Raw genomic sequence first — 11,417 nt, 5'->3', positions numbered from 1 at the left:
GATCTTGAGATTAAATGTGATGCAATAACGCCGTCTCTGGAATACCTGGAGGCGTTAGTGAATCATTAAGCACTGCACACACACGTTTGTATGATACACCCACGTAAATGCACAAACAAAAACTCTCACACGCACATTCTTGCACACGCACTTGAGGAACAATAAGAATCAGCAGCAGGAGAAACTTGCGCTCATGTGGGTGCTTCAGCGGCGCTGTGGGTGAGAGGGGGTGTGTTCGGATCCCGCTGGAGGAGGCAGTAACGCCGAGGATGCGTCAGGGAGCATGACTGCTGCCGGAAAGGGGCATGACATGATCTGTCAGAAGGCAGTGTCTCTCATAGTTGACCTCTGTACGCAGGACAGCCCACGGCTGGACCACAACACCTGTGAGGAGTTCCTCTTTCTCATCTCCAATCAAGAGTACAACCACAAGGATTCAGGTAATGACCTTCTTTCTTTAGATTTATGGTTTTGCTTGTAGAGTGGATTATGTTATTATTCACTGTGTTTTTCTGAATGAGTATCTCATTTAAATGAAAAATGCCTTCATTTTGGCTTGGAAACACCTGTGAAATTGAGCCAGGCTGGTATTAAGTTAAAAATGACCTACTCTCAAGATAGCATCACTCACGGTTTGACTGCATTCCTGAGTGGGTTGTACTGGGAATAATTATTTAAGTCCAGAAGTGCCAGCACTGCCTGCCAAAGATTCCTATGAGATGATACTGTTAAGAAAATTACTTTGGCAATAACTGTTCAGTGTCCCCACGAGATAAAAATAGTTTGGATTTGCCACGGATTTTGTGCTTAGGCACTGTGACAGAAAAATTATGCTTGTGCTTTCATCAGAGCTATGTTGTATTATTATTACGTTTGATCATTTGTGGAAGCCTTATCTAGTTTTTATTTATTTTTGGGAACACTCTTGAGCTGGGTTCCCCTAGAGCTGTTTAAACATAAATTGCCTTTTTTGATCAATTAAATGGGTAACGCTTTACAATAAGGTGTCATTCGTTAACATTAGTTAATCTGTTAACTAACATGAACAATTAACAATACATTTATTAATCTTTGTTAATGTTACTTAATAAAATTACATCCATTCACTGTTTGTTCACGTTAGTTCACAGTGCGTTAACTAATGGTAACAAACACAACTTGTGATTTTAACAATGAATTAGTAAATGCTGAAATTAACATTTAAGATTAATAAATGCTGTAGAAGTATTGTTCATTCTTAGTTCATCTTAACTAGTGCAGTTAACTGATGAACCTTATTGTAACATGTTACCATAAAATGCATTTTAATTTTAAGTGACATAAGAGGAACGTTTGAAAACATTGTAATTAATGTGCAAATATGTAAAATCACTTAAGATGAAAGGACAACAACTTTGAAAATGCATTACATTAAAAAGAACCATGTTACATTTATTAGAAAACAATTATTAAAGAAATATAATATTATTATTATCTTTTATTATTAATTAATTATTGTTAATGTTTAAAAAACATTGTATTCAAATTTAATTTAATAAAAACAAAAATTTAATTGGATGATTTTATGTTATTAACATACTTTTAAAACAAATGTAAAATGGCTGCTTTTAATGTTTTTTATATTTATACAAATATACACACATTAAAATCAATAATGCAATAATTGCATCCAGGATTAATAATAAAAAAATCACAGTATTATCAAAATATATAAAATATTTTATTATTAATATATATTTAATTCTTATCTAAAATTGCTGCTTTTAATGTTATGCACATTCAAACCAAAATGTATTCAGACACCTTCAACATTTCTCAGATTATCAGTTTAGTCACGATAGTTTAGAAAACTCCAGTAAAATATGACAAGAAGTCAAGAGTTAAACTGTGCCAGAACAAATTCATCTTGATAATGTCAGATAACTTTGATAAAAAGGTATATGACAAAATATGGTCAAAGTGTCAAATCAAAATTTTGGTCCCAAATTTTTTATCAATTTAACTGGTAGTCCACTGTATGAAGATTTTTTGGGTATAACATGTCACAGTTTACTTTATTTTGCTATACTTGTACACGTAAATGAACTATAGTGTCCTGCACCCACTAGTAAAATAATATCAAAAATTATATCTGGTGTCTGAATAATTAGAAGGAGAGACTTGAGCTATAAGGGCTTTTTGAAGGTCTCTTGTATTATTTTGCTCTGTTCGATCAATTTGCTTGCAACCAGACTGGAGGTATTTTTGGCTGGTTTTGTTTGTGTCATTCTGTCGTGTTGATGTGTTGACAGACCCCTGCTTGGAAGAAATGTGTCAAGTGTATGTAGACAAAAATCTTGTCACTTTGTGTTAACCTCACTAGGCAAATCGAAGGCCCTCCAGCCCACCATTGGCATCCATGGCCGAGCCGTGGGGACACTAAATGCCACGGCATGTTATCGGAGCATCACTGTGAATCACTAGTGCCAGATAAAAGCTGAATAGAGGCGCTTTTCTCATATTGTTGGGCAGATTTAAAGCCAAGTGTTGGGTTTCCCTTAGAGGGAAATGTCAAGCAGCTTGCTGTGTTTGGAAAGTGGGAGGAAACGTTCCCCATGAGTAATTTGCATGGAAAATCTCACATTGTGAGATAATTGTGCGAGAAGGTGATAATCTTGCATGTCTCAATGACAAAATGTTGTTTTTGTACTATATTTGTTTATCATTTCGCAGTGTTTCCTCCAGTCTTTTTGCTGTCTGCCAAATCTTTGCGATTCTGTAAACAAACCAATTTTCGGTGTCTTCAAATGTCAGGAGCCTTGTCTTCGACTGAGGCATTCAAACATGTGCGTCTGTGATTTCTAATCTCTGGCGGCTGCAAAATTTCTGACAGAAATGATAAAACAATAACATGTTTCTGTGTTTCAAATCCAAGCGCGTCTGTTCCGGTGCTCTGAAGTAAATACTACATGGCTCCAGGTTAGTTTGAAAGTATTCCAGCGTGAAAACCTTCATGGGTTTGGGTATTGAAGCACAGATGCTGTTCAGGGATGGAAGGACACAGTGTGGCTGTGGATGATGGATGGAAAGCCCTCCACAATCCCATTAACAGTCAACAGATGTCTAAAAATGAGACACACACACAGTGGAGGAAAAAACAACACTCCCCTTTATGAGTTTGGAGCGCTGTTTAACTGAAAGACAGACTGACGCCCTCACAGTTGTCCTTGTCCGCATGCAAACCTATTGAAATGATGGATGCCAGATCGCAGGTGATGTGTCAGATTTCCACATCAGCTCTAATTAGATTGAATCTAATTTTCACAATCCCATCATGGCTTTATTAAGCCAGACTCCCTGCAGAGGACATTAGTAGCAGATGATTATTCATTAGACACTGCTGCATTCTTTGAAAGGATATAGAAAGTTTTGCATTGCAGGTGTGGAGAAAAAGCAGAAGTGCAAAATAAGCCACTTTCTTTGTTGCGCTTTAGTTGTGCTCTACATGCAAATATGTTTTCAATAATTCATATATGTCTCATCAAGTCTTTTATAGAAAACACAGTCTTTACCCCGCAAATTGGCCGGCAGCCATTTTGGCTCGAGAAGATAATAGACTTTTGCTGCACTGGTGTTAACAGAGGCAAATAGATGCTACGACAAGTCCAACAGCACTGGCTAATTTACATGATTATTATGTGTCTTTCTGACACCGGGGTAATTGTTGCTGTGGTGGATGAGTGTGTGTGTGTGTGTGTTTTTAGGGCCCAAGCTTGAGGGGACTGGGGTCTGAAATAAGAGAGGTGTGAAAACCAATCTATCCGATGTAAGTGCATGCTGCAGCTGATGGGTACAAATAAACCATGTCTATACAAATCATTAAAACACCTCTGCCATCACAGTTAATAATCCTAATTTAAAGGGATTATTCACCCAAAAATGAAAATTACCCCAGGTGTAATTTACATTCTTCTTTAGTCGAATACAATCAGAGTTATATTAAAGGGGTCCATTATACTTTTTCACTTTTTGTATTTTAGTCAGTGTGTGGTGTGTATGTTTGGGCATAAAAAAACATCTATTAAATTTCAAATCTCAAAGTCCACTCCAAAGGGAGATATTTAGTTTTTAAAAAAATCCCTTTTCAAGAACTACAACAAACAGCTCCTTTGGACTACAGTGTTTGTTTTCCGGATGTTATGAAGTCACAATGCGTCCATTAGAATATCATTCAAATAAATCCCGCCTACGGAAATTCGAATCGTTGGTGGGTGGGGAGGGACGAGGTGGGGGATTAGCCTAAATTTAGCGATGTAGCATGGACATTCTGGATTGTGGGATGCTTTAGCGAGCCACAGGGCGGCTGGAATAAATGACTAAAGTGCATTGACTAAAGTGGCCGCGATCTGCTCCGGTCACCAAATCAGAGCTGTGCCGTTGACGTGTGCAGTATAGAGGGAGTGTGTGGTAAGAGATTTATTAATCATACAGTGCAAAAAGCTTCACTGGCCTTATTCTGGAGCTGGTTTCGGGCATGTAAATAATTAAATAAATGAGCACAATTTTAATAATGTATCTGCGATCTCTCAATCTGACGGTAAGACTAACACTACTGTAGCGTATTATTTACTCACCCTCCATCTTGGGTGCATATGACTTCTTTCTTTCAGACAAATGCAATTGCAGTATCGCATTAAATAAAAAGTTGCATTAAAAGTTATCCTGGCACTCCAAAGCTTTAGAATGGCATAGCCTGGTGTTTCAATCCATCAGTCCAAAACAAGTCCAATAAAGTGCATCGATCCTTTCATCAAATCCGTAACTAATCGAGCCATTTGTGCCAGGCTGGGGAGAAAGCTATTGTAATAATGTAAATTATTTGAAAAATAATTTTTCAAACCACCAAGCATGAGAACATGTTGTAGTGTGGGGTGCCCTAAAACATGTTCTCATGCTTGGTGGTTTGAAAAAATTATTTTTCAAAATAAAGACTTGTAAAAGAGCTTAATATGACCCCTTTAAAAATGTCAAGGGATCTTCCCAACTTTATAATGGCAGTGACTGGGCACTGAGATTTTCAAAATCTCAGCCCTCATTCAATGGCAAAATAATTTTTTATTCTTTTAATGAAAAAGGCGACAGCAGAAATCATCCCTGAGGAACATAAATAGTGTTGTTATCTGAATGAATCAGTGATTTTGAACAAATTGGTTCAGTAAATGTTCCATGAACTCACTGATAAAGACATTTGCTGTGTTCGAATATGCCTGCTTTCATACTATATAGTATGGAAGAACAGTATGCCAGAAAATATTATGTCTGAATTGAGTATAGTAGTTGTCTGAATGGTATCTCATGACAAAAATGTACCTTTGGGAACTCTTTCGCTAAACGTCAAATGAACACTAGAGTGCTTGTAATTATATCCGTATGATTTCAGCTGTTTCACTTTCCGGATGTAACAAGCTTGCTCGATAGCTCAGCTACCATAAAACTGGACTTCGGATGCAGAATCCTTACAAATCCCATGAAAAACATGACTCACGATGAAAAAGCTGAAAGATGAGAGATCAAAAAACTAGCTAAAATGGCATGCTTATGTGATTGCATTTTTATGTCACATTCACTTTTGTTAATATTTTTGGGTTTAGGTGTACATTTTAAAACGTCATTAGAGTTATAGCACCGCTCAGTGGACATTTCAAGTCACGTCACATAAAACCTCATGTACGTTCATCTGTTCTGGGAAAAAAACAGACTCCTTTAGCTCCACTCAGTAGACATTTCACATCAAATATGTTCCGAAGCACACATGGCGGTACGTATTACGCGTCTTTTGAAAAAATTCCCACAGGTATGTTTTCGTCATGAAATCAGGTAGTATTTATAAAACAGTGGGCGAAAAAGGTACATTTGACCAACTACTTTTTCTGAGATTCTCGAGTGTGCATTCAGTGGATGCTTTACTATCTTATGAGGCAACGGTAGAGGATTTGTAAATGGCAGTGAAGTGACCCAACTGACGCTGGTTGCTCACATTACAGTGGCAACATGGTGAATGTAGTATGTCGAAATTTCATTCAGACTACCCATATTCTTGCTCTATACAAAGTTTTTTTTAACAGTCATAAAGTTAGTTTCAAACCAAATGTACTTACTGGACAGTATGCAATTTCATACACAGCTAGTCACTTAGTTTGTTCCTATATGAATCTGTTTTTAATTGATAGTTAATTGAATGATTAATGGACTCACTCATAATGACAGTAACTTATTTTGTTCCTAAATGCATCAGTGATTGAATAAATCAGTTCAGTGAATTATTAAATTATTTCCTTATAAAAACAGTGGCTGTATGCAAAAAAAGTAATTACTTAGTGACTGTATAAAAAATACATTGCAAGGTACAAAAGGGCTAAAGGCACACCCTAAGAAAGAAATGTGCTTTTCACTGTGCCCAAAGTATATGATTGCAAAAAAATATATACGTTTGTATTGAACATTTATAGAGCAACAGATTTTGTGTGAAAAAAAAAAAATCACACAAGTCGTTTATTTTGTTAAAAAATCTTATAAATGTACGAGGTGGCAAGAGGGGCCTTTTACTCTAGAGTTGTCTCTTCTCTGTCATTCACAGATCCTCCCCATGGCCTCATGGGATAGTAGTGTCCACCATATGCACACTTACAAATCTCGCTGAAAGTAGTAGGTCATCTGGTTACTTTTAACCTTTATAAATATTTTAAATATTTAGAATATAGAACATACTACTCCTTTCACTTACTGTTTTTTACCTACTATTTGGTACGGAAGTATATTCACAAGTTGCCAGTCACTGGCCCTGTGCCAAATGGCACAGTTCATGTGCACTTGCTTTCTTGTGGACCAACAGTTGCCACCATATGTGCATGTCCTTTAAGTCCATAGAACTGTAGGGTGTCCTATTCGTCATTTTAGCTTTTAGAAGGGTGATCACGAGAAACACACTGCGCCATTTGTGTGTCCATACAGAAAAGCCTGATATTGTTGATCTGACCAGAACAGTGGCATAATAGAGTCTGCTTACACCATCTGCATGACCAAAGCTGCAGAGTAATTACTTGACAGATTAATGAAGGGAGGGGAGAGGTTTGCAGCACCCTCAGTGCTAATTGGATGAGAACACTTCATTCTTTACAGACCAAATTGCTAGCAAATTACGCTGCTTTTATGGCCTAACAAAGAATATACATTTTTAAAGAAAAATGAGTCATTAGCAGTTACACTCCATGACCCTGTTTGCTCATGGTATTAAGATCCGTCTCAGGTGATCCGATTACTGCTTAAAATCTGTGTAGTGCAACATGAGTCATCAGTATTTTGGAACAACTCCTTAAAAACGGATTTTGTCAGTGCATGAGCAAATAGATGACCTCAAAGCTAACAAACTTTAACTAAAAGCCAGAAATGTAAATTTCATTAGATCTTTAAACCATTTATGGTGAAAGTTTTTAGTATCTTTGACACTAATTCATTAGAAATGATTTCATTTTGTGTACTCATATATTCATTATGTTGTATAAAGCCCATCAATCATTGCAAATACATTATATGGTGTGTAATATGTTCCTTGTCAGTGTGATGCAAATCAGGAAGCATGTTTGGCAGCAAACTCTTCCTCTCGTTCTGTGGCATGCTGTGTTAACAGACAGTCTGGGTGTTACGGTGCAGCAAGAGCATCTGCTCCAACAATGACAAAGCTTTACCGACATTATCTTCCCTGTTTCCTGCAAACCACTTGGTTGAAGAAGCTGTGTTTTCTTGTAAAGTGTTATCTGGAACCCCTGCAGTTATGCCCATCACAGTAGGGGCAGACATTATGGGCATAATGTGAACAAGCAGAGCTGTACTATCACGGTACATCAGGGACAAAAAGAAAAAGATCATATGAATTATCTTGCACAAGAATAGATGGGTTTTTTATTGTTGTTTTTGATTTTTTGCTTTGTATGTATGTTTGTTTTTTTGGGTTAGGTGTTTAAAATTCACTTTCAGCTGATCAGTGTTACTGATAACTATAGCTAAACTAAAGCTATTCAAATCATGGTTCCTGTCAAATCAAAAGTGTGAACATATAAGGGTTTTTAGGGAAGCCCATTTCCGCCACGGAAGAAACAATTCATGCCTTACGAAATTATGACATACTTCAGAATTACAAGATAAAAATTTAAATTATGGCTTTAAAATTCGAAATTATGAGATAAAAAGTTGCAATCATAACTACGTCATAATTATAAAATGCGAAAAAAAAAAATGTATGTCATAATTTGGACTTTTTTAGTAATAATTTTGTAATTTTATCTCGCAATTGACTTTGGTATGTCATACTTTCTACTTTATGTTTGACTTTTTATAATTTGACTTTTTATCTCATAATTTTGACTTTTTTAGTCATCATTTAGTTTTTTATCTCATAATTCTGACTTAAGTAAATCATAATTTTGACTTTTTATTTCATAACTGACTTTTTCATAATTTTGACTTATCTTATAATTATGACTTTAAAAGCATAATTACAAGATAAAAAGTCAAAATTATGACATAATTCATAATTATGAGATAAACGGTTAAAATTATGACTTTAAATGTTGAAATTATGAGAAAAAAGTTGCCATTATAATTTAAGTCATAATTATGAGATAAGTCGAAAGTCAATGAAATTCAACTTTTTATTTCATAATTTGGACTTTTTTAGTCATAATTTTGACTTATCTCATAATTATGACTTAAGTCGTAATTTCAACTTTTTATCTCATAATTATGACTTAGGTAAGTCATATAAATCAAAATTACTTTATAAGTCAAAATTACAAGATACAATTATGACAATTCATAATTATGAGATGAAAAAGTCGAAATTATGAGATAAAAAGTTGCAATATAACTTAAGTCATAATTATGAGAAGTCGAAAGTCAAGGAAATTCACCTTTTTTAGTCATAATTTTGTCTTTTTATTTAATAATTTTGACTTATCTCATAATTATGACAAAATTAATGACTTAAGTAGATCATAATTTCAACTTTTTATCTCATAATTATGACTTTTAAAGTCATAATTTCCACTCTTTATCTCATAATTAGGACATTTAATGGCTTTTTTCTTACTTGATGGAAATGTGCTTCCATAGGTTTTAATGCTAAAAGTTGCATTTATGTATGGATTTTTTTATGTTTTTTGTTTTGTTTTGTTTTTTGCCCTGGGACTATAGAGGAAAATGAGCCACCCTGAATAAATCTGGCAAATTTTAATTTTTATTTTCCAAGTTGTGTATTCTGAGTTGTGTTTCGTTAAAAGTAGCAACATGCAACCATTTTACGTCATAATGGCGCCTCCCATAGTCCAAAATATATATAAAACGATATTTAAATAAAGTAAATCTTTCATGGGTTTTCTTCAAGACAAATCCTGTAGTAAGTCTCACCAAGACTTACTGTTTCTGTAGGAGAGAAAACTGCACTCATTGAGCAATTGCATGGCATCTTTAAATCTCAAATCAGAAATGTTGCTTGCGGCTACATAAACGATCTTTGAGGCAATCAGACTGTAATTGAAAATTTATGAAAAGATCAAAAGGTATGCGAGTAGAAATCTGGCAACACAGGCCTATTTGATTTGATTAATGCGTAGTCAATTGTGTACTTTAGAGCTGCTTTTACAAGGGAGCTTGTTGACATAAACTCCTTTAGATGGTAAATCTGAAGGTGTTCATTTGTTATGCTTATGACATTTTATCATAATAAACTCTCATAATAGCATAATCTTCACCTTTTTGTACCGTATATTATAATTTCATGCTCTCTGGCCTTTATAAGACACTCATGACTGCCTTTAATCATGCATGAAAGTCTATGAAATTCCAACATGCAAATCTAGAATCCCCATAATAATTCATTTTCTCTCAGATGATTGTCTTTCAGTGCAAAGTATCCAGCGAGGCATGTAATTACGAACTACATAAGAGTGTATGTTTTCCTGTGATGTCAGTGACATGTTCTTCATTGGCCTTCTGCTGCTTTAATGTTACAAACCGTGTGTGAAAAACAAGCCTCTCGTTCAGCGACAGCACACTGTCTGAAGCCTACTCCACTCATCTGTTTACGCACTGAGCCATTTCAGTTCATTAAACTTCAAAACAGTTATATTGTGCAGCCGAACAATAGACAGCGGTCCAAAAGAAAACCGTTATCTCTCCACACAAGTACTCTCGTAATGACATTGTGGATTGAATTGAGTTTGGAGTGCACTCCTCACCAAACCGCAGACCCACCTCGTAAAAAATGCATTCGTGAGTTGTGGGTCGAGTTAGATGTAATGTAATTAGAAAATGTGTGATGTACATGGAAAAAATGTGGAATGAATCCAGTAACCATTAAAACAGGTGCTGGAGGGGTTGAGTAAAGGGTCGGGATATGAGACCAACGCTGCATGTTAAACAGCCATGAGGACTCATAGGTGGCTTGAGTGAGGGAACATTTTGCTCCAACAGTCTGATGTGAATGTCTAAAATTGATGGTGTCTTTAAAACAAGATGAGATCTCTGTTATGCTTGTCACCTGAGGAAATCTTGGAAGCACTGCTTGTTTTTTTCCCGTCAATGGCCAACAGCAATATCTGTTTATTTATGGAAGCCAATTTCTGCCTCAGAGTAAAGTAAACAAAATAATTAACTGAAAAACAGTCGAACCTTCGCAGTGAGTTTGATTGACAGGCAATCTGACCAATCACAACGTGAACTTGCCATTTTTGTCCGACAAACAAACCAGACATTCGGTGGACTTGAACTTGAAAATGGTGTGTATTGACGTCTTTTTGCAGTTGAAACAAGATTGTTCATTCATGTTTATTTCATGAGGTAACATGCGATCTGTCACAGCACATGATAGAGCCACAAAACTTATTTATTGTTTGAATTCCTTACAAAATGAACATTTGAAAGCTTCGACTTTGTTTCATACCAGAAATAACATCTCTGTCTTGTCTGTCAGCACGTTGTCAGTTTCTGCAATGTATTTTTCACTGCTTGAGAACATGATGGCTTGTCAAAAATGGCAACAGGTCTTTGATAAGGGTTATTTGGGACTTTTATTTATTTTTTCGTAACTGAGACTTTTGCAATTTCGTATCTCACAATTGTGACTAAATTTAGGATTGAGACTTTATGGCCGGGTTTTGCAAACAGGGCTTAAATTAAGACAGGATTAGGCCATAGTTCAATTAGAACATTCACGTAATTTTTATAAACGTCCTTAGAAAAAAAAAACATTACTGGTGTGGATCTTGAGACAGGCACTGATATATTTTAAGATCAGCCAGTGCAAGTTTCTTTCAGTCAAAACAGATCAGACTTACATTTAAGTCTAGGACTAGGTTTAAGCCTTGTCTGTCTCAATTGTGGTT

The 11,417-nt window shown here is 35.6% G+C and overlaps 1 protein-coding gene across 1 annotated transcript in view; it reads left to right on the top strand.

Moving 5' to 3' along the window:
- Nucleotides 1-283: 283 nt before the first annotated feature.
- Nucleotides 284-11,417, top strand: part of syt6a (synaptotagmin VIa) — a 59,809-nt gene continuing 48,675 nt past the window's right edge. The window contains exon 1 of the mRNA XM_073822689.1: nucleotides 284-440. Within this exon, the coding sequence (XP_073678790.1) occupies nucleotides 284-440 (157 nt within the window). The remainder of the gene's footprint in view (nucleotides 441-11,417) is intronic.

The sequence above is a fragment of the Garra rufa genome, chromosome 18, assembly GCF_049309525.1.
Source record: "Garra rufa chromosome 18, GarRuf1.0, whole genome shotgun sequence".
Lineage (NCBI taxonomy): Eukaryota > Metazoa > Chordata > Actinopteri > Cypriniformes > Cyprinidae > Garra > Garra rufa.
The sequence above is the reverse complement of the archived record's forward strand: the minus strand, read 5'-3'. Positions and strand labels throughout refer to the sequence as shown.